Raw genomic sequence first — 23,628 nt, forward strand, 5'->3', positions numbered from 1 at the left:
ACCTTGCGAACTGTTAATATAGTTGAAGAGAGAGAGACAGTCTGAGTAGTCTCTCTCTCTTCGACTATTTTTCGAGTTAAAAGTTAGAACTTTGTGAATTTGTAAGGCATAAAAACAAAGTTCAGTTGTTGAAGTAAATTAAATCGAGATCAAAGTTTAAAATTCAATCACCGTGCATACAGTTATGGTACCAAATTTTTACATGTAAGTCACTTGATCTGATTTAATTTTTCATGGTTCTATTAATGAATTAAAGGCTAAAGATGATCTCTAATACACAATATTCCTAACAAATACATATTGTACATTACTAAATATGTGGTTTTCAATAATCAATAGGAGTCAAGAAGTATGGAAGGCTCAAATTATCTTTAAGAAAACAATGTTTCATGAAATCAAAGCCTCGGCAAATTTTCTGTCGTTTAGTGTACAACTGAGGCCAATCTGATTTGATTTCATGGTGATTCCCATTGAAGTAAAATTTGGTTGATCTTCCATTTCGTTCAAAATAATTTTGGACATAACTAGCAGCTCTTTGGGTGACTCCACGACATCCGCGAACATCAAATATAACCAGATTGGGTAAAATGTGAACTAATTTCTCGATATGTTCATCTTTTAAGTTTATTAGTCTCCTCAACGCAAGGTGTTTGAGATTTGGATATTTCATTGACAATCTTTTTAGATCATTCCAGTCGACTCCGCCAATGTAACTCTGTAAATATAAAATCAATCAGTTTATATGGATATACTTTGGATATATGACCATCTAATGCTCACGGGACATAACCTTGTTCATTATAATCTGAAAAAGATCCAATGAAGTTGGATATTCCGAGCATATTTCCAAAAAACAATTACATTCCATTTCAAACGGCATTAATACTTACAAATTCTATGGCTAAATCTTGCAAACATTCGTGTTTTATTGTTTCATCAACAAACAAGCTTCTATTCTTCGTGCAAATATACGCACTTTGTAAATTTGGACATGAATCCATGAACTGGAAACCATAAAAAATGATGCCATTCGGACAAAAGGTGTCAAGTTCAACTATTTTAAGCTTTTCCAATACTGGACCATGGTAGTATCTGTCTGGATAAGTATCTTGAATATAAAGATGTAGTCTTTCAAGATTCGGGAAATTATGTGCGTCTCTTGCGAAGTCCCTTAGAGTACTCCACCAAATGAGAAGTTGTTTTATACCGGAACCATTTGGTAGTATATTTGACTTTCGAGACAAACACACCATTTCGAGTTTACTACAATATTTTTCTATTGGTTCTGAAAGTGAATGGATTAATCCTTTCAAAGATTTTTGATGTCTGATAAATGCAACAATATCTTCTAACTTTACTTTTCTTAAGAGTGTATAAGAAAATTCGGCGATCTGTGTGGAAAAGATAGATATGAGAAAACTAATATTCAATGGAAATACTAAAAGGTATTTAATTGACAATATCAACCAACTTTTACATTTGGAAATAATGTGCTCAGACAGGTTCCATCAATCCGATTTATTCCTTCATAATAATAAACACAATCAAATGTATAATTAGGGTACTCTGAAAATATAAATTTTGTGCGGTTGAGAAATTGATTACTGAATCATTGAAAATTGCAATCTTACCCAATATATATTTAACTTTTTTAGTTCGCACAGCAATTAATTGGCTCCATCCAACACACACTGAAAGAAAATTTTTATTTAATCAAAAAATTTAGTGTTCATTTGGTCAATCCTTGTTCAATTGCCTTCAGATTACTTCAACATGACTTGACATCTGTAAAAATATTCAAATGCTGCGCCTCAACAATCAGATGATTGTGAATAATGTTATGATTACAGGATAACAAAAGATGTTGAAACTTTTAAAATACTCAGAGCGCGAAGCTATTTGACTGACGAGAGACTCTCTCTCTCTCTGACCAATTCAGCAAACCGTCGACTAGGTTGACTTGAAAAGTCCATCACTGAAGGTATGCAAAAGGTATGTGTCACAAAAAACAGACTCTCGTCAAATCGAAAGTAGACTCAAATTTCAAAAGGGACATTGAAAAACTTAGCGCCTTATTAATAGATGCGTGAGAAGTCGCATTCGACCTCAACTGAGCATCGAAATTTAAACTATTTTTGCTGGTTTCTTATAAACTGACAATGATACTACTAAATGTGCTCCTCATAAGATATTGTAGTAAGATATTATAAAAAGTCAAAAATGCAACATTGCGTAGATGAAACTCAAGAACCACTAACCGTATCCTTTTCAGGCTTGGTAATGAAATGGTGATTTTTGTGATCTATTTCAAATTGACGAGTGTCAATTCTCAAGACACAGCACTTTCGTTGGGAATAGATGATTTTGTGTTCAACAAATAAACAAGATTCGTTCTTACCTTTGAAGCAGTTCATTAAATCATCCAGGTTATTCACATAATCAAAAATGGCGAGTAAACAATCATCGGGAAGTTCATTGATGAACATTTTAAATTATTTTTAACTAAAATCTTCCTTGACTAGTGATTGAAGTGAAAAGGGTTTAAAGACTTACAACAGGTTTGTTAGTGGTTAATCACTAGATTTGATTTATTAGAATCTTTAGATTCTTTTAATATTATCTTTTCTTGTAGTTCACTTAAATGGCAGCGGTATTTTCAGATTCATCTTCTCTTTAGCTTCTGAATAATTTTCATTTCTATCGTTTAAATTTTTATATCAATAGTTATATTTTTTGTTAATAAAAGGTTGATTCGATCATAACTGATTTCAATCCAGTCCAGTCAGCTGTACTGGATTGAAAGCTTATCATACGCTGAAGAATATTCATTATTAATTGGATTAGGCCGAATTTTTCTCCGGTATTCAATCACATTATCTTAAAGCCCATAATGAATCTAATGATTGGTCAAAGAATGATTACTGTAGGGGCTACCATTCTCGATGTAATGAGACTCAAAGTTTTAATGCTAATGGCCAAAATGAAGAGAACTGTCAATAAAATGAAAAATTGTTCGATCAACCATGTTCACCAAATATTTTTATCGACGAAAAATGAGTTTCAACTATTACTGCCACTCGAAGCTAAGTAATTTCACGAAATAAGCACATTTTCTGGTTGCCATGAGAAGTTATAGCGGAAAAATGATCCCTAATCCACTTTTGAACAAGATCGACAAAAATTTGTTCATTTCTAAATCCTATTTTGCAGAATTATTAATTCTAATAATTTACTTTTGTTTTTGAATGAATCTGTTTTTGTTCAGTATTTAACATAAAAAACTAAAGAAAATTAAAAGTCAGTGAAATGAAAAAGCATGAAAATCTCATATTCTCGTCCTTATGAGATTTCCATTGTTCTTTGCATTGTTATAAAGCGGATTTTGTGTTTGAAAGATTGTAAGTCCACCAGCTTTTCTAAATATTTCAGAAATCATTGTAATCATTTCAATGCATTTGAACTTGCTGATTGAATTCTCTGAATCAAGCTGCAACTAGAGTTATTAAGATGGATCCTGTTACTCTATACCCTCAAGTATCCAATGTAAAATGAAGTACAATAATGAACTATAGATTATCAGTTTTAAAAAAATGTAATATATGTTATTCAACTTTATTATGAATAATAACAAAAGGTAATCCAAAAACTGTTGTATGCTTTATAAAAGTGAGGGAAATTTCAAAGATATTAAAAAAGTAAAAGTTCGAATCAGGATTTTATGTGACCTGTTGTTTCTTCGCAATGTAAATAATATTAAGATTAAAAATAACAATAAGAATGAAATGTAGTGGAAATAGGAATTAAGAAATATGGAAGATGATAAAAATCTTTAAGAAAGCAATGTTCCATGAAATCAAAACATCGACCAATTTCTTCAGTTTTAGTTGATAACTGAGGCCAATCTGATTCGATTTCATTGAAATTCTCATCGAAGTAAAATTTGAGTGATCGTCCATATCTTTCACAATAATCTGTAACATAATCAGCAGCTCTTTGAGTGACTCCAGGACATTCACGAACAAAAAGTAGCACTAAATTGGGTAAAATGCGAACCAATTGCTCGATATGTTCATCTTTTATGCTCCCAGTGGCCCGTAACGAAAGATGTTTGAGATTCGGATATTTCATGATCAATCTTTTTAAATTATTCCAGTCGATTCGGTCATTTCTATCCTGTAAATATAGAATCAATGAGTTTTTGTGATAAATTTTGAACAGACGAACCTTTTATGATGTAACTTGACCTTGTTGATTATAATCTGAAGTAGATCAAATAAATTTGGATATCCCGAAAATATTTACTAGAAAAAGCAATCGAATTGATACTTACAAAATCTATAACTAAATCTTGCAAAAATTTGTGCTTTAATGTTTCATCGACGAAAAAACGATGAGAGTTCAAACGAAGATGTGCACTTTGTAAATTTGGACATGAATCCATGAACTGGAAAACATAAATCGCTGAATCACTAAAAGAGTTTAAGGCCAGTTCAAGTATTTTAAGCTTAGTCAATACTGGACCATCGTAGCATCTGTCTGGGAACGAATCAAAAGCATCAATCTGTAGTCTTTCAAGATTTGGGAAAAAACGTGATTTTCTTTTGATGAAATGATAAGCATTCTGAATGTGTAATTGTTTTAAACTGAAACAATTCTGTAGAAAGTGCGGCTCAATAAATTTGGTGGAAAGCATCTCGAGTTTATCACAATGTTTTTCTATTGCTTCACGAGATGAAATTATTATTCCTTTCAAAGATTCTAGATTTCTGACAAATGTGACAACATCGCCAAAATTGACTCCATAATAGAAATCCTTTGAAAATTGAACAATCTAAGTGGATAAAATAAATATTTATAAATATCCAATGAAAAGATCGAGAAGAGAAATTCGATTAATAATATCGCCTTACTATTAAATTTGGAAACAATGGGCTCAGGCAGGTTACATCAATCCGATATCTTCCTTTATAATAAACATAATCAGTTGAGAAATCAGTCTTAGCAGGTTCAGCTGAAAATATAATTTTTAAATGATTAGAAATTGATTACAATACGAATTGAAATCTTACCCATGAAATATTTAACTTTTCTAGTTCGCACAGCAATCAAATGGCTCCATTTAACACAAACTGTAATAAAATTTTTATTGAATTACCAAAAGTGTTCCTTTGCTCAATCATTATTCAGTTGTCTTCAGAAACAACACAACATAACATTTGCAAAAATATTCAAATACTACACCAAAACGGTCAGATGATGTAATGATCATAAGATACTAAAAGATGTTTCATTCAGATGAAAATTTCAAAATTTTTGTTATTACTCAGAATTCAAAAATATTTACTCATGCAAGACTTTTTCTGGTCAATCCAGAAAATTGGCGATTCCGCCCATCTAACTCATGAGCCACTGAACGTAACCGTGACGAGGGTCAATTTTTCGTGAAACACCACTTTCATTGGAAATAAATGAATTTTATTGCACATTGATTCATAATTACCTTTAGAGCAGTTTATTAAATCACCCAGGTAATTCATCTGATCAAAAATGGTGAGCAAACAATCATCGAGAAGTTCATTTATCAGCATTTTAAAACAAAATAGGTAAAAATACAGTTTTCACTTGAGTCTGGTAATTGTAAAGAAGAGCGTAAAAGACAAGAGTAAAGTAATTTTGCAACAATATTATATTCGCGAGTAATATTATCGATATTAACACGTTTTTTACTATTTTTTTACACAAAAAACACTTTAAAAGACAATCTTAGCCAAAGCAAACTTCTGATATCGAGCAAAAGATGAGTCGATATGATCGATACATTGAAAATAAAATTTTACTCTCTCGATCGATCAATCATATCGCAACAACTCTTTATTTTTTATATCAAGTCGTATCCATCATTGACAAGCTACACCATGAAATCTGCCAGATCACCTCATTCGCTTCTCACAAATAAATCTCCTTCATCAAATAGACTTCATTTATTTCGGATATTTCACAAGCAATCTTTCTAAATCATTCCAGCTGAATTGGTCTTAATAATCCTGTTTCAACCAAATCCAAGCCAGAAGCATTCAACAAAGTACTTTAAGCGCTTTCAAATCATGCTTAGAAATACAATTCATGTGAAATTGTTTTATACTGGAATGATTTGATAGAATACTTGGATAAGTGCATTTGTTTGTTAAACTGGAAATTCAGGCCACATAATGGTAGCTTTTCAAAATCGAGAAAGAGTCGGTATTTCGGTACATTATGAAAGGCAATATCATAAAATACTAACATCACGAAACCATCAACTCATTTCAAACATTCATGATTTTACCAGCAGATATGATTTCAAAAAAGATTCTTCGAAATGAACTGCTTCTAAATTTGATCTGTAGCTTCGTTTATTACTGGAAAATCTCTTTAAATCGAAAAATAGATAATATTGAATAAAAAGTATAACAAAAAGTATTTGGTTTCAATAATCAATAGGAACCAAGAAATTTGGAAGATCAAAATAATCCTTAAGAAAGCAATGTTTCATGAAATCAAAGCCTCGACTAATCCTTTCACTTGTAGTGGATAACTTAGGCCAATCTGATTCAATTTCATTGCAAGCCCTTTCGATGTAATATGGTTTACTAGATCTTTTACAATAATCTTCGTCGATAATAAAACCTCCTTTAGTGATTGTAGGCCAATTCTCAACATTAAGTAGCACTAAATTGGGTGAAATTTGAACCAATTTCTTGATATGTTCATCTTTCCTGTTACGTGGCTTCCTCAATCTAAGATGTTTGAGATTCGGATATTTCATTAACAATCTTTTTAAATGTTTCCACTTGACTCGTTCATCGCCATTCTGTAAATATAACATCAATTAGTGTATATGGATAAATTTTGAATTTAGATAACCAACTCATGTTGACGAAGCCTACCCTGATTTATTAAATTTGAAATGTTTCTAAAAAAGTAATTAAATTGCAAAGCGAATTAATACTTACAAAATGTATCACTAAGTCCTGCAAACTTGCATGTTTTACTGTTTCATCAACAAAAAAACGATTAGGCTCCATGGTAATGTGGGCGCTCTGTAAATTTGGACATGAATCCATGAAATGGAAACCATAAAAAATGCCTTTCTTCGGACCGGAACACAATACAAGTATTTTAAGATTTTCAAATACTGGAACTCGTAACTCATTGTTTTTGCCTGCGGATGAACGTTAGAATTTTTAAAACAAACATTCCTCACTAGAATATATTAGATAATCACCTTCCATTATAATAGACGTTCGTAGTAGTTCAAGATTTGGGAAATCATGTGCATATCTTTTGACATCCTCGAGAGAATCATTTCCAGTGTACAATTGTTTTATCCTGGAAGCATTTTGTATTTTGCTTAACTCATCTGAAAAGCCGCATACCATTTCGAGTTTATCACAATATTCTGCAACTGGTTCGCCGTTTTTATCGATAATTCCTTTCAAAGATTCATGATTCCTGACAAATGAAACAACATCACTTCTTTTCATTTTATTTTCGAATCTATATGTGAATTCCAAAATCTGAGTTGATGTGAGCAATAAAAGAATTGATGAGAATGCAGAAATAAATTTGATTCATAATATAAACTTACTATTAAATTTGGAAATAATGTATTCAGACAGGTTACATCAATCGAATCTACTCCTTGATAATAAACACAGTCCCATGGATAATGATACGAATCAAAATAATCAGAATCGTCTTCGCTACAATGATCAGAACTAGCTGCCTGATAAGGATCCTCTGGCAATATAAATTCAAGCTATTAATGAATTGATCATATTGAGAATAGCATTAATGAAAACTTGAAACTTACCCAACAAATATTTAGCTTTTTTGGTTCTCTCAACAATTGAATAACTCCATTTAGTACACACTGTAAGAGAATTTTTGAATTAAAAAATTTAGTGTTGATTTTTCAATCATTATTCAATTGCTTGCAGAACCAAGACAACATGACTTGACATCTGTAAAAATAATGCGTGTCAAATACTGAAGTCAGAATAATAAATTCTGAATATTGAATAATGATCCCAAGATAGCAAAAGATGTTACTTCAGATGTAACTATTTCAATAAATTATTATTAGTAATAGTAAGAGTCCGAAGCTTATTGACTCATGCGAAACTTTCTCGACCACTTTCAATGGAAGCAGATGATCTTCATTTAACAAATAAACATGATAAGTAATTACCTTTGTAGCAGTTTATTAGATCGTCCAAGTCATTCACATATTCAAAAATGGCCATCAAACAATCATCAGGAAGTTCGTTGATCAACATTGTAAAACAAAAAGAAGCAAAAATAAGCCAAACAATAAGCTTTTCCTAGAATCTGGTGGTTGTCGAGGAAAGGGTAAAAGATTTAACTGTGAATCACTTTCATCATTTGATATTGTTTCCTTTACTTCACATAGATGTCAGCAGTGTAACCTGAATTTATTAAATTCAATTTAATCTAACACGAATTTTAAGACCGTTCATCGCTTATTAAACTTAACTTACGCGTGAAACTAGTATACATGTATATCGATACCAATCTCAGTGATACTTATCGATACTTTTTACAATATTTTTGTTTCGATTTAGTTTCTGATATTTTTGTGTATTCCATTGTTCTGTTACACGTTGCTAATGGCCTGTAATAAAGTCAACTTACTATTAAATTTGGAAATAATTTGCTAGGACAGGTTACATGAATCTGAGATTATCCTCGACAATAAACACAATCAAATGAATAATCAGGATACTCTGAAAATGTAAATTTCTGCGATTTAGAAAATCCCAGAATTTTTTGAAGGCTCAGATTATTCATGAGAACAGTCAGATTATTTGACTTCGGATGTTTGTCAGATGGTGATATCGAGATTAAAACAAAATATTATATACTTGATATGTCCCAGAACATGAATCCGAGCCTTTTCTTCACAAAAGAAGTACATTGTGAACATGAATGAGATAATTTAAGTCAACAGTGATACATGTTTAGGCAGCTATCATTTGTAGAAGTGAAACTTAAATTGTTACAATAAATTCTATACTTTTACATTTGATTTGCTTTGAAATATCATCATTTGCCACAGTATTTAAACAGTTAGGACTCGGATGTATCTTCTTCTGTTTACGGAGTTGAACAGTTACCTTTGCCTCCAAAATTGAAATTTTACATCAAGTCGTATTCATCATTGACAAGCTACACCATGAAATCTGTCAGATCACCTCATTCACCTTCATCAAATAGACTTCCTTTACAAAATCACCATTACAACCCTCATATTCATCACCCATTTCGCTTTAGCAGTAGAGCCAACGAAGCTCATTGAAAAAAATGTGCAAACAAGATTGAACAAAATTTTGATAACTAAATCTTATTTTGCAGAAATATAAATTTTAATGAATATTTTTTCAAGTATCCAATATAAAGTACAATAAAAAAACATTTTTAAAGCGCTTCACTGATTGAAATTGTTTACAGCAGAGATCTTTCAACCCATTCAGATAATCATTCAAGTATTCATTTTTTACCAGCAGCTATAACCACAAAAAGGATTCTTCGATATGTAGAAAAGTTTTGGAAGTTAATCACATTTTTGTAAGCTCTTTAATCCAAAAACAGTTATCTACTTCTTCTTAATATGATCTGTAGTTTAGTTTTTTGCAGAAAAATCTCTTGTAATTGAAAAATAGATAATATTGACTAAAAAATATGTGAAAAAGTATGTGGTTCTCAATAATCAATAGGAATCAAGAAATGTGGAAGTTCAAAATTATCTTTGAGAAAGTAGTGTTTCATAAAATCAAAGCCTCGACTGATTTTTTCATTTTTAGTGCTTAACTGAGGCCAATCTGATTCGATTTCATGGCGATTTCTAATGAAGTAGAATTTGATTGATCGTCCATATCTTTTACAATAATCTTGAATATAATAAGCAGCTTTACGAGTGACACTTGGACATCCACGAACATCAAATAGCACTAAATTGGGTAAAATGTGAATCAATTGCTTGATGTGTTCATCTTTTAAGTTACGGGCGCCCCTCAATGCAAGATGTTTGAGATTCGGATATTTCATTAATAATCTGATTAAATCATTCCTGTTAATTCGTTTATCATCCTTCTGTAAATATAACATCAATTAGTTTACATGGATAAATTTTGAATTCAGGTAAATCACTCATGTTGAGGGAGTCTAACCTTATTTATTTTAATTGGAAATGTATCTAAATAAATCTTTTTTACTCTACAAAAGTAATTAAATTGCAAGGACAATTAATACTTACAAAAATTATCACTAAGTCCTGCAAACATTCTAATTTTGATGTTTCATCAACGAAAAAGCGATTGAATTCCATGGTAATGTGGGCGCTCTGTAAATTTGGACATGAATCCATGAAATGGAAACCATCAAAAATTTCCTCCTCATTTTCGGTAGATAATGTAAGTATTTTAAGCTTTTCAAATACTGGGACTTGGGACATATGGTAACTGCCTGCGGATAAAAAAAGAATTTTTATAAGGCAAACATTTCTCACGGAAATGTGTTGAATAATCACCTTTCGTTAAAATAGACGTACGCAGTAGTTCAAGATTTGGGAAATCATGAGCATATCTTTTGACAGCGTTGAGAGAAAAATCTCCAGTGTACAATTGTTTTATCCTGGAACAGTTTCGTATTTTGCTTAACTCAGATGCAAAGGCGGATACCATTTCGAGTTTATCACAATTTTCTGCAAATGGATCGCCACTTTCAGCGATTATTCCTTTCAAAGATTCAAGATTTCCGAAAAATGAAACAATATCACTTCTGTTCATTTTACATAGAAATTTATTTGTGAATAGCAAAATCTAAGTGGATAAGAGTAATAGCAGAATTATGAAAAATGCAGAAAGAAATTTGAATAATAATATAAACTTACTTTTAAATTTGGAAATAATGTGTTCAGACAGGTTACATCGATTGGGTTTCCTCCTTGATAAAAAACATGATTAATTGGATAACGAAACGGATCAGAATAATCAGAATCGTCATACCAACGATGCTTTTCATAAACATATGTCTGATGAGGATCCTCTGAAAATATTAGCAATTAATAAATTGATCAAAATGAAAATAAGCATTAACGAAACTTGAATCTTACCCTGCAGATATTTAGCTTTTTTAGTCCGCTCAGTGATTAAATAGCTCCATCGAACACAGACTGCAATGAAATATTTCATCAAAAAATTAGTGTTCATTTATCATTATTCAATTGCCTTCAGAACCAAGACAACATTACTTGACTGTCAAGTAATGTCAATGTGTATTTTTACAGATGTCAAGTTTTGACATCTGTAAAAATATTCAAATACCGCGCCTCAAAAGTAAGAAGAAGATTGAGTGATGCAAAGTTCAGAGAGCAAAAGATTTTTCATTCACATTCTCAGATGTAACTTTTTCATAAGATTATTATTATTAATAGCCAGAGTCCGACGCTAATTGACTCATGGGGGACTTTCTCGAGTCAATTCGGCGAATCATGTACTAATAGCTGGATTTAAAAAGTAGCGACCATCACTGATGGTATGCAAAAGGATGTGTGTAACTAGGAATCGACTCTTGTAAAATTTATGATTAACTTTTGAAAGCTACATTGAAAAACTATGATGGGTACAAAAGTTGCGTTCGGTTACAACTGAGTTTAAAGTTAAACCATTTTTGGACGTTTCTCGCAAACCAACTTTAATACTGTAAAATGTGCTTCGGATCAACAACTGTGTCGATGTAACGCAAAAAGCACTGGCCATATCCTTTTCAAACTTGGTAATATAATAGATACAATTGAGACACATTTTCAATCTTACAAGATTTGTTTTGTGACACTTTTAATGGAAACAGACGATCTTCATTGTATACAATAAACATGATTAGTAATTACCTTTGTAGCAGTTTATTAAATCATCCAGGTCATTCACATATTCAAAAATGGTGAGTAAACAATCATCAGGAAGTTCGTTGATCAACATTGTAAAACACAAAAATAAGCAAAAATAGACCAAACAACAAACCTTTTCCTAGAATCTGGTGATTTTCGTGAAAAGAGTAAAAGATTCAACTGTGAATCACTTACATTGTTAAATGCAATTGATATTGTTTCCGTTAGTTAGAATAGATGTCAGCACTGAATTTAATAGTGAGTAAAGTACAGACAACGAGACTTTTTATCAAAAAAAGTCAATCACATAGAATGCCTCTGATTATCAAAAAACCCTTTATTAGTATAAAATTTTTAGATCACATACTTTACATAATAACTCTCATCAAAACTGATTAACATCAGGATTACATCTATTACCATACCATGACAAATGACTCTCGCAAACAAAAAATACTCATGTATCTTTCCCCATGCCTCCTCTTAATTTCTAGTTTTAACCCCTAGTACTTCACTTAACTCCCCTCACAAATATCATGTATGGATGGGCGAATTAAGTCCATTTACAGTAAATCTCGTTTGTTTGAGACAGTAAGAGTGAATGAGCGAGACACATGAGCGATTGAATGCGACACTTAATTTTTGTTTGCTTAAAAGTCATAAAACCCTTTATTTGCTGAGCATATTTTGAGACACTGAGAGCGAATGAAGAAGACAGTTGAGCAAATGAATGAGACACCTAGAGCTAGTTCCATACTGAATCCATATCTTCATATTTTTTGAAGCTCTATTAAATCTCAGTCAACTTTGTGAACATTTCAACATTGACACATCATTGAACACTGGATCATGATTTACAAAAACTGTCTCATTCATAAAGTTGACTGATTTAATCGAGATTCTACCTTTAAAATGAGTATCGATATTTAATTTTTCAACTTCTTCATTGATTTTCAGTATTTGAACTTTTTCCTGAAAAATGAAAAATCGAATTGAGTGGATATTCCGAAGTGGACTTATTACTTACAATATGTACAACTAAATCTTGTAAACATTCGTGTTTCAATGTCTCATCAACAAACAGGCCAAAAGTATTCATGGAAATATGTGCACTTTGTAAATTTGGACACAAATCCATGAACTGAAAAACATAACAAATGCTCGTATTATAAAGACAAAAAAATTGCGATTCAAGTATTTTAAGCTTTTCCGATACTGGACCATCGTAGTGCGTGTCTGGCGCTAAACGATAAATTTTGACAAGCAAACATTTCGCATGAAAATATTTATATAATCACCCTTAATATGAGTATGTAGTCTTTCAAGATTCGGGAAATAAGATAAATCAGGGTTGAATGTATCTATAGAATTCATCCCCAAAGTACAATTGTTTTATACTGGAGCAATTTCGAAGAATGGTTGGCTCGGAATGATTGCCGGATAGCATTTCGAGTTTATCACAATATTTTTCTATTGATACACCAGATGGATCGATTAATCCTTTCAAAGATTTTTGATTGCTCACAAATGTAACAATACACACTGAAATGAAATGATTAAAAAATTTAGTGTTGCTTTTTTCAATCACTATTCAATTGACTTCATACATTACAAAAACAACATGACTTGACATCTGAAAAAATATTCAAATACTGCGCCTCAAAAGTCAAAAGATTGAGTGATGTAAAGTTCACAAGATAACAAAAGATATCTGAATTAGATGAAACTTTTTCAACAAATTATTACCAATAGAGTTCAAAGTAATTGACTCATGCGAGACTTTATCGTGCTAACTCGAGCATCATGTAACAATAGCTCGACTTAAGAGTAGTGAACATCGCCCAAGTTATGCAAAAGGGTGTTTCACTAGCAATTAACGGCTATTCTGCATATTACGAACCCCGTTTGATTTTGATGAAACTTGGTGTACATACTTATTTTGTCATGAGATTTTGATTTATGAAGTCTCTACTTGCGGAAATGCTTACTTCCGGAGATACCGGAAGTGGCTCATATCTCAGGACTGGGTATAGTTGGCCTGACAAGGATCATATATTTGAATAGTTCACGTAGAGTTCTACACACATGTAAAATTTCATGTAAATCGGCGCATGCGCAGAAAAAAAATTCGAGAAAAACGGCCAAAAATAAGGCATTTTAAGCAAAAATGGTCAGAATGAGGGATATAGAGTCTAACTCAACCATAAGATAGGAGAATGTGATTGGCAAAAATGATTTGCATCGTCCATACATCAGTTTTGGTTCTAGCCACGCAAGGAATTTGGCTGATTCGTATTGCAATAAATGGAAAACCTAGAAAAAAGGCAGAAAATGTTAATTGAACATCGATTCTCGCGTAGAGACACTCAGCACACCCTAAAAGTTCTGCTATTACAGGCACAACGAATAGAATCCATGCTGTACTACTATACAAGCAAACTGCGTTTGCAGCTATGTAGCAGGCCAGCAGGGTTTGGGAAAGCCCCACCCCCACCCCCTGACCTAGGATACATCGGCGCTTTGCGCTTTCATACTATGCCTCACCGTATGATACCTACTCTACTCTAACCTACGCTACCCTAACCTATCCTACTCTAACCTGCCCTAACTTAACTACCCTAAATTAAACCAATATCCCGCACTCTACATTAGCCGGACCATCCCTAGCATATCATGAATTTTAACATGCAAGTCTATGGAAAATTTCAAATTTTTAATTTTTCCAGGGGTATGCAACCTAATTTTCTGATTCTAACTTAGCTGTTGGCAATTTTCATGATCAGATATCCCACAAAAAACACAGTTACATACAACATAATGTGTACTATCGAATGATATGCTATTGATCTAGTTGAGGTTAACTAATAAGTGCTTAGAGAGAAAGATCTGCAAAAATGCCTATTTTTGGCCGTTTTTCTCGAATTTTTTTTCTGCGCATGCGCCGATTTACATGAAATTTTACATGTGTGTAGAACTCTACGTGAACTATTCAAATATATGATCCTTGTCAGGCCAACTATACCCAGTCCTGAGATATGAGCCACTTCCGGTATCTCCGGAAGTAAGCATTTCCGCAAGTAGAGACTTCATAAATCAAAATCTCATGACAAAATAAGTATGTACACCAAGTTTCATCAAAATCAAACGGGGTTCGTAATATGCAGTCTTACCCAATTAACTCTCGTTGAAATTCTCGTCTCTCAAATTGAAATTAAACTTAATTCTTGAAAGGAAATTGCAAAATTATGATGGTTACAAAAGTTTTTAATGTCAGTTTTCACTTGATTGTAAAGAACAGGGTAAAAGACAAAGAGTAAAGTGTTGCAACAATATTTCACTTTTGAGTCTAACATTAGTTTAACGGATAAATTGATTTTTGATAAACGCCATCTACTATACGTAAGATGCTCAATTATGCCATTGGTAGTATAGTAGACGGCGCTCATCAAAGATTAACTGATTAACTATTAACTTATGCGTGAAGCTGGCATATATCGATACCAATCTCAATGATACTTATCGATGTTTTTGACAATATTTTTGCTTCCATTCAGTGTCTACTAGATTTCCTGAGGTGGATCCTGTTATACGATTTTTTCAAGTATCCAATATGACTATTTAAGTACATTGAAAATGTTTTTAAAGCAATTCACTAATTGAAATTGTTTACAGCAGAGAGCTTTCAACTCATTTCAAACATTCATGATTTTACCAGCAGATATGATTTCAAAAAAGATTCGTCGAAATGAAGAAAAAGGTTTTTAAAGTTATTCACATTTCTGTAACCTCTATACTCGAAAAAAGTACGCTACTGCTTCTAAATTTGATCTGTAGCTTCGTTTATTACAGAAAAATCTCTTTTAATTGGAAAATAGATAACGTTGACTTAAAAAATGTTTGAAAAGTATTTGGTTTCAATAATCAATAGGAACCATTTATTAAATTCAATTTAATGTACAATGTAACAAGAATTTTAAAACCGTTCATCGCTTATTAAAAATTAACTTACGCGTGAAACTAGTATACATGTATATCGATACCAATCTCAATGATACTTATCGATACTTTTTACAATATTTTTGCCATTTCAATGTGCTGTTACACGTTGCAAGGGTCTGTAATAAAGTCAACTTACTATTGAATTTGCTCAGACAGGTTACATCAATTGGATCCTCTCGTTCATAATAAACACAATCAAATGAATGATCAGGATCCTCTGAAAATAAGCAATTATTGAAAACTTGAATCTTAGCCATCATTAACTTTCGCAGTTCGCTAAGTAATTAACTGACTTCATTTAATACAGACTGAATTGCAATTTTTATTTAATTGAAAAATTTAATGTTGATTTTTTAACAGTACACTTCGACGGAAAGGAAAAGCCCTTTCTCATGTGACACAAAAAAATCTACTTCATCAAATAGACTGCTTTTCCAGAATCACCATTACAACCCTCAAATTCATCGCCCATTTCGCTCTTACAGTTCAATAGGAACCAAGAAATGAGGAAAGTGATACTTTTCTTTAAGAAAACAATGTTTCATGAAATCAAAGCCTCGGCTTATTTTTTCTTCTTTAGTTGATAATTGAGGCCAATCTGATTTCATTTTATCGCGATCCAGATCGATGTAAAATTTGATTGATCGACCATTTCTTTTACAATAATCTTTAACGATATCAACAGCTCTTTTACTGATTCTAGGCCAATTATCAATATTAAGTAGCACTAAATTGGGTAAAATGCGAACCAATTTCTCGACATGTTCATCTTTCATGCAGTGTATATTCCTCAACGCAAGATGTTTGAGATTCGGATATTTCATTAACAATCTTTTTAAATCATTCCAGTTAAATTGGGCATTCGTATACTGTAAATATAAAATAAATTAGTTTATCTTGATAAATTTTGAATTCAGATAACTCAGCCATATTTACGGAACCTAATCTTGTTTAATTTAAAGTAATTAAATTTCAAATCAAATCGAATCAATACTTACGACTTCTATAACTAAATCTTGCAAACATTCATGTTTTAATGTTTCATCAACAAAAAAGCGATTAGTTTGCATGCCAATGAAGGCACTCTGTAAATTTGGACATGAATCCATCAACTGGAAACCATAAAAAACATTTTTTCCATCTACTGAAACCAGTACAAGTATTTTAAGCTTTTCAAATACTGGGACTCGTAACATATCGAAATTGCCTGCGGATAATCGACGAAATTTTTATAAGCAAACTTTTTTCGCAAAAATACATTGTATAATCACCATTCGTACAAAAAGACATTCGTAGCATTTCAAGATTAGGGAAATCGTGTGCATATCTTTTGACATCCTCTAGAGAACAAACACCAATAGTGTTCAATTGTTTCATTCTGGAACCATTTGGTATTTTGCTCGAATCGAAAGAATAGGAAAATAGCATTTCGAGTTTATCACAATATTTTGTTGGATCGCCGTTTTTATCGATAATTCCTTTTAAAGATTCATGATTTCTTACAAATGAAACAATATCCACTTTTTTTACTTTTTTTCGCAATATGCGTGTAAATTCCAAAATCTAAGTGGGTGAGAGCAATAAAAGAATTAATGAAAATGCAGAAAGAAATTTGATTACTAATATTAACTTACTATTAAATTTGGAAATAATGTGTTGAAACAGGTTGCATCAATTGGGGTTCCTCCTTGATAATAAACACAATCAAATGGATAAAGACACGGATCAGGACAATCAGAATCGTCTTCGCTACGATGATCATAAGGTGCATAGGGCACCTCTGAAAATATAAATTTAAGTGATTAATAAAATGATCGTAATGAGAATAAGCAATGGTGAAACTTGAATCTTACCCATCAAATATTTAACTTTTCTAGTTCGCTTAGCAATTAAATTGCTCCATCTAACACACACTGTAACGAAATATTTAATTAAAAAATTTAGTGTTGATTTTTTCAATCATTAGTCAATTGCCTTCAAAACCAAGACAACATTACTTGACATCTGTAAAAATATCCAAATATTGAGCCTCAAAAGTAAAAAGATTGAGTGATGTAAAGTTCAAAAGATGTTTAATTCAGAAAACACTTTTTTCAACACGTTTTCATTAGTAATAGCCACAACCCGAAGTCATGCGAGACTTTCGCGAGTCGCTTTAGCAAATAATCTACTAAAATATCGTTTAGAAAGCAGCAACCATCGCTGAAGGTATGAAAAATGGTGTGTGTCACTAGGAATCGACTCTCTTAAAATTGAAAATAAACTTAATTTTTTAAAGGGACATTGAAAACTATGATTGCTAGTAAAAGTAAGTTGAGTACGATGTCGCGTTCGGTCACAACTGAGATTTAAAGTTGAAACCATTTTTGGTGGTTTCTCACAAACCGACTTAGATACTGTAAAATATGCTTCGGATCAGCAATTGTGTCGATGTAACATAAGAAAAACTGGCCATATCCTTGTCAAACTTTGTAATATAATAGGTACAATTGAGAAAAATTTTCGAATTCACAAGAGTAGATTTTTCGCCACTCACCACTTTCAAAAGAAACATACGATCTTCATTGCTCACAATAAACATGATTGGTACTAACCTTTGTAGCAGTTTATTAAATCATCCAAGTCATTCACATATTCAAAAATGGCGAGTAAACAATCATCGTTAAGTTCGTTGATCAACATTTTAAAACAAAAAATAAGCAAAAAGAAGATTTTCCTAGAATCTGGTGATTTTCGCGAAAAGTGTAAAAGATTCAACTGTGAAGCACTACCACTAAAACCTCTTAAAGATTGTGAGAAACTGAACATTAGTGTTGCAACAATATCATCGATACAATAAATAATATCGATAACAAAGCTAGCAATATTTATAGATAAGTCCGACAATACTATCGATAACTAATATTATCAAAAGATCTTACGTCCAGCTACAATAAAATGTTTTTTTCTGAAGCGAGTCAATAATTAATGAAAAATGCACAGGTTAATGTTAATAAACTAATGTTTCTAAGCTCACTACCTGGTTCTCTGATTAAGTTTTCAATCTGCAATTCAGTCAATAAAAATCTAATACCTATTTTTTCGTATAAAATCCTATGAAAATAACAATACATTGCAATATTTTTCAATATTTAACGATATTTTTCAATAACAATATCATCAATAATTATCGATAAGTACTCAAACAATATTTTTCCTATCGATAAATAACTTTTTTCAATATTTTGCAACACTACTGAACATGAAGCGGATTTGACGTTTAACTCGGCTTAAAATTTAATTTTAACGAATAAATCCTTAGTACAATAGTGATTCCTCTAGATGGCTGTACATTGTTAGATGCATTTGATATTGTTTCCTTTAGTTAACATAGATGTCAGCAGTGTAACTTGAATTTAATTAATTCTACAGATTCTGAATTTTCATTTTTATCTTTTATTTTGATTTTACATCAATCTTTACTTTTTTTACAAGCAATAAGTTGATGCGATCAGGTCTGATTGTGATGGAAGATAGCCTAAATGCTGGATGTTTTGCCTAAAATTTAGAATAAAATGAAGCATTTATCAATCGAAAGCTTATGTTGAGTATGCCATTCTAAAAATCAGATAAAAATTGGAATCTCCTTATTCGAGTTATTCGACCATTTGCTTGAGACCTTATGATGACCAAGTCCAATTATTCAGATAGAAATTTTTTGCTGATTCTAATGATGCTATGCATATTGCACTAAACCTGCGGCGACGATATTCGAGTTTTAATATTTTTCCCCATGCAAATAAATATTCAAAGCCGTGGCGTTATACTTTTATACTTGATTTGATTGTAAAAAAATACACCAAATGTCATGATGAAAAACTAAGTCTATTGAGTCAGTTGATTTGTAAATTTTAGTGATCGATAATTTCCTAGAAAATAAGGCTCAAAGGATTTCTGTTCATATGCAAGAGGTAGGGTTAGACCTAGTGCTTCGAGAAAGATGAAATTATAAACAGTTTGGACTCGGATGTATCTTCCTCTGATTACGAACACCATTTTTGGTGTTGCATTCAAATCTACCCAAATTTTGCTCGATGGCAAAAGGATTCGCCTTCAATTATGGGATGCTTCTGGACAAGGACGATTTCCAACAATAATGCTAATTCATGAATGTTTTAGCCCTTTTACCACAATTAGTCTGAGCGAAGACTAAGCTCTAATAAATAAATCTAATCTTTTGACGGTTGCAACCAAACCATACAATCGATTTCAATGAAGTTTTGTGCGAGTATACAACATGTGAGTACCCATTGCAGAAAGGAGTAATGAAAAAATTCCTTCAGAGAATGAAGGTTTAATTGTGAATAGTGTGCGTTTTTATGGTATTTTGGGCATAAAAGACCCTAAAATTACGATGAAAAATGGAAAAGTCTGCGTTTTTTGCATCTTTTCAGATATTACAATTGAGTAAAAAATCTTTATTGGAAACCAACCGAATTTATCTTTGCTCTTAGTTTAACGGCTGACTAGTAATAATAGAATGGAATCATTCACAACCAAATATCGATTCCCTTGAAGTTCCCTCGTAAGTTCCCTGTTGTTTTTGTTGCAATATATAGACATGTTATTACTAGATTTTACTATCATCTAAAATTTCAAGACCGAACGTTAAAATCATGAATCGGTTTTGTAACTTATTTACATTTCACGATATTCTGAAATGAAAATTGTCAACAGCTCTTTAGTTTCATGTAAAGTTACAATTTGTTCACAAAATTAGTTAGTTTTGGTCATGTCGATATCTCTTTAGGTTAGACAATAGATAATATCCATTAAGAAAATAGATCGCGAAATAAAACGATTAAGTAATAGAAATTGCATTCAAACTCTCCGAATAGAGTCAATGAGTGAAATATATTTTAATAAGAATAAGGGTTTCAATAATCAAAAGGAACCAAGAAATGGGGAAAGTGATAACTTTCTTTAAGAAAACAATGTTTCATGAAATCAAAGCCTCGGCTTATTTTTTCTTCTTTAGTTGATAATTGAGGCCAATCTGATTTCATTTTATCACGATCCAGGTCGATGTGAAATTTGATTGATCGACCATATCTTTTACAATAATCTTTAACGATATCAACAGATCTTTTAGTGATTGTAGGCCCATTCTCAATATTAAGTAGCACTAAATTGGGTAAAATGCGAACCAATTTCTCGACATGTTCATCTTTCATGCAGTTTATATGCCTCAACGCAAGATGTTTGAGATTCGGATATTTCATCAACAATCTTTTTAAATCATTCCAGTTAAATTGGGCATGGGTAAACTGTAAATATAAAATAAATTAGTTTATCTTGATAAATTTTGAATTCAGATAACTCAGCCATATTTACGGAACCTAATCTTGTTTAATTTAAAGTAATTAAATTTCAAATCAAATCGAATCAATACTTACGACTTCTATAACTAAATCTTGCAAACATTCATGTTTTAATGTTTCATCAACAAAAAAGCGATTAGTTTGCATGCCAATAGAGGCACTCTGTAAATATGGACATGAATCCATCAACTGGAAACCATAAAAAACATTTTTCTCATCTACTGAATGCAGTACAAGTATTTTAAGCGCTTCAAATACTGGGACTCGTAATATATCGTAATTGCCTGCGGATGGACGATAAAATTTTTAGCAAACACTTTTCACGAAAAAGTATTGTATCACATAATTACCATTCTTATTAACAGACGTTTGTAATTTTTCAAGATTAGGAAAATCATGTGCATATCTTTTGACATCCTCAAGAGAATCATCAGATTCAATGAACAATTGTTTCATCCTGGAACCATTTGGTATTTTGCTCGACTCAAATGACCAGCAAGATAGCATTTCGAGTTTATCACAATATTCTTCCAATGGATTTTTTGAATCTAAATCAATTATCCCTTTCAAAGAAGCATGATTTCTGACAAATGAAACGATATCCATTCTGCTTACTTTATTTTGAAATCTATCTGTTAATTCAAAAATCTAAGTGAATAAGAAAATTAATGTTAAGAGCAAAATCCGAAAAAATTTGGTTAACATCAACTTACTTTCAAATTTGGAAATAACTTGTTCAAACAGGCAACATCAATCTTATCTTTTCCTTGATAATAAACACAATCAAATAGATATTGTATATCTGAATAATCAGCACTGTGATCGGGCCAACGATTAATATCAGCTGTTTGATGAGGATCCTCTGAAGATATAAATTTAAGCGATTAATAAATTGATTACAATGAGCATAAGCAATAGTGAAACTTGAATCTTACCCAACAAATATTTAACTTTTCTAGCTCGCTTAGCAATTAAATAGCTCCATCCAACACACACTGTAATGAAATATTTAATTTAAAAATTAAGTGTTAGTTCTTTCAATCATTATTCAATTGACAACCAGAACCGTTCAGAACCAAGACAACATGACTTGACATCTGTAATATATTCAAATATTGTATGCCTCAAAAGTAACAAAATTGAGTGCTGTAGAGTGAAAAGTGAAGATTATTTTACAGTGATAAGAACGCTGACGGAAAGAGAAGAAGACATAAACTGGACATTCTTATCAGTGTCTTCTTCATTCTTCATTCATTCTTATCAAATTAAAAATAAGTCTTGACTTTTTACGCGTTACACCCTTTAGTAAGAGTTTATTAACTCATGCAAGACTTTCTCGAGTTCATTCGGCAAATCATGTACTAATGGCTCGACTTAAAGAGTAGCGATTATCGCTGAAGGTATGCGAAAGGGTGTGTGTAACTAGTAATTGACTCTTGTAAAATTGATAATCAACTTTTAAAAGGGACATTGAAAAACTATGATTGCTAGTAAAAGTGAGTTGAGTACTATGTCACGTTCGGCCACAGCTGAAATTTAAAGTTGAAACCGTTTTTGGCGGTTTCTCAAAAACCGACTTAGATACTGTAAAATATGCTTCGGATCAACAATTGTGTCGATGTAACACAAGAAGCACTGCTCAGATCTTTTTCAAACTTGGTAATATAATAGATACAATTGAGACACATTTTCAATTTCACAAGAGTTGATTTTTTGTGACACTTTTAATGGAAACAGACGATCTTCATTGTACACAATAAACATGGTTGATAATTACCTTTGTAGCAGTTTATTAAATCATCCAGATCATTCACATATTCAAAAATGGTGATTAAACAATCATCGGGAAGTTCATTGATCAACATTGTAAAACAAAAAATAAAGCAAAAATTGTAAAGCAAAAATAAGCTTTTCCTAGAATCTGGTGATTTTCGAGAAAAGAGTAAAAGATTAAACTGTGAAACACTTACTCTAAAACCTCTCAAAGATTGTGAGAAACTAAACATGCAGCGGATTTGACGTTTAACTCGGCGTAAAATTTAATTTTAACGAATAAATTCTTAGTACAATGTTGATTCCACTAGATGGCTGGACCGCTCATAACCTTTGTGTAACCAGCGTTAACCAGAAGCTGGTGCGGACACTGTCGGGCCGGTCCAAAACCAATAAGTGAGTACGACTTTTGAGAGGTTTATTGTGATTGTTAGATTCATTTGGCATTGATTCCTTTAGTTCACATCGATGACAGCAGTATAAGTTTAATCAAATCTTCTCGTCAGCAGCTACGATTTCACGAAAGATTCTTCGAGATGTAGAAAAGTT

At 31.8% G+C, this 23,628-nt stretch overlaps 5 protein-coding genes across 12 annotated transcripts; all 5 read right to left on the bottom strand.

The window, feature by feature from the left end:
* Window positions 1-120: 120 nt before the first annotated feature.
* LOC107361810 (uncharacterized) lies at window positions 121-2,635 on the bottom strand. Of its 4 annotated transcripts, none has more exons than XM_089266488.1 (5): window positions 2,399-2,635; window positions 1,632-1,691; window positions 1,478-1,524; window positions 891-1,391; window positions 121-715 (listed from the first exon to the last, which is right to left on the bottom strand). In XM_089266488.1, the coding sequence occupies exons 1-5, from the start codon at window positions 2,484-2,486 to the stop codon at window positions 326-328; spliced, it is 1,086 nt and encodes a 361-aa protein (XP_089122614.1). In that variant the 5' UTR covers window positions 2,487-2,635; the 3' UTR covers window positions 121-325. The 4 variants fall into 4 exon arrangements, with proteins under 4 accessions (XP_089122614.1, XP_089122613.1, XP_089122612.1 ...); XM_089266487.1 differs by having other exon boundaries at window positions 1,472-1,524; window positions 2,399-2,634; XM_089266486.1 differs by having other exon boundaries at window positions 1,478-1,566; window positions 2,399-2,634.
* Window positions 2,636-3,580: 945 nt separating this feature from the next.
* LOC112538842 (uncharacterized) lies at window positions 3,581-6,239 on the bottom strand. Of its 3 annotated transcripts, XM_089266477.1 has the most exons (6): window positions 5,501-6,239; window positions 5,070-5,129; window positions 4,911-5,011; window positions 4,331-4,831; window positions 4,225-4,259; window positions 4,003-4,173 (listed from the first exon to the last, which is right to left on the bottom strand). In XM_089266477.1, the coding sequence occupies exons 1-6, from the start codon at window positions 5,586-5,588 to the stop codon at window positions 4,140-4,142; spliced, it is 819 nt and encodes a 272-aa protein (XP_089122603.1). In that variant the 5' UTR covers window positions 5,589-6,239; the 3' UTR covers window positions 4,003-4,139. The 3 variants fall into 3 exon arrangements, with proteins under 3 accessions (XP_025016596.2, XP_089122602.1, XP_089122603.1); XM_025160828.2 differs by lacking the exon at window positions 4,225-4,259 and having other exon boundaries at window positions 3,581-4,173; XM_089266476.1 differs by lacking the exons at window positions 4,225-4,259; window positions 5,070-5,129 and having other exon boundaries at window positions 3,581-4,173.
* A 135-nt stretch (window positions 6,240-6,374) lies between these two features.
* On the bottom strand, window positions 6,375-12,107 carry LOC107361690 (uncharacterized). 3 transcript variants are annotated; one of them, XM_025160823.2, is made up of 6 exons: window positions 11,951-12,053; window positions 7,853-7,912; window positions 7,628-7,779; window positions 7,265-7,556; window positions 6,993-7,201; window positions 6,375-6,850 (listed from the first exon to the last, which is right to left on the bottom strand). In XM_025160823.2, exons 1-6 carry the CDS (start codon window positions 12,036-12,038, stop codon window positions 6,467-6,469), a joined length of 1,185 nt encoding a protein of 394 aa, XP_025016591.2. In that variant the 5' UTR covers window positions 12,039-12,053; the 3' UTR covers window positions 6,375-6,466. The 3 variants fall into 3 exon arrangements, with proteins under 3 accessions (XP_025016591.2, XP_015784210.2, XP_015784205.2); XM_015928724.3 differs by lacking the exon at window positions 11,951-12,053 and adding an exon at window positions 8,231-8,410; XM_015928719.3 differs by lacking the exons at window positions 6,375-6,850; window positions 6,993-7,201; window positions 7,265-7,556; window positions 7,628-7,779; window positions 7,853-7,912 and adding exons at window positions 9,404-10,152; window positions 10,316-10,524; window positions 10,589-10,880; window positions 10,952-11,106; window positions 11,174-11,233 and having other exon boundaries at window positions 11,951-12,107.
* Window positions 12,108-16,561: 4,454 nt separating this feature from the next.
* On the bottom strand, window positions 16,562-18,647 carry LOC112538841 (uncharacterized). Its single transcript, XM_089266446.1, has 5 exons — window positions 18,541-18,647; window positions 17,800-17,859; window positions 17,581-17,726; window positions 16,945-17,509; window positions 16,562-16,815 (listed from the first exon to the last, which is right to left on the bottom strand). The coding sequence occupies exons 1-4, from the start codon at window positions 18,626-18,628 to the stop codon at window positions 17,120-17,122; spliced, it is 684 nt and encodes a 227-aa protein (XP_089122572.1). The 5' UTR covers window positions 18,629-18,647; the 3' UTR covers window positions 16,562-16,815; window positions 16,945-17,119.
* A 2,153-nt stretch (window positions 18,648-20,800) lies between these two features.
* On the bottom strand, window positions 20,801-23,526 carry LOC107361495 (uncharacterized). The gene is made up of 6 exons (XM_089266474.1): window positions 23,084-23,526; window positions 22,242-22,301; window positions 22,020-22,168; window positions 21,657-21,954; window positions 21,382-21,590; window positions 20,801-21,252 (listed from the first exon to the last, which is right to left on the bottom strand). The coding sequence occupies exons 1-6, from the start codon at window positions 23,310-23,312 to the stop codon at window positions 20,863-20,865; spliced, it is 1,335 nt and encodes a 444-aa protein (XP_089122600.1). The 5' UTR covers window positions 23,313-23,526; the 3' UTR covers window positions 20,801-20,862.
* Between the last annotated feature and the right edge of the window lie 102 nt (window positions 23,527-23,628).

The sequence above is a fragment of the Tetranychus urticae genome, chromosome 1, assembly GCF_039701765.1.
Source record: "Tetranychus urticae isolate SD_2017Ah chromosome 1, NJAU_TeUrti_SD_1.0, whole genome shotgun sequence".
Lineage (NCBI taxonomy): Eukaryota > Metazoa > Arthropoda > Arachnida > Trombidiformes > Tetranychidae > Tetranychus > Tetranychus urticae.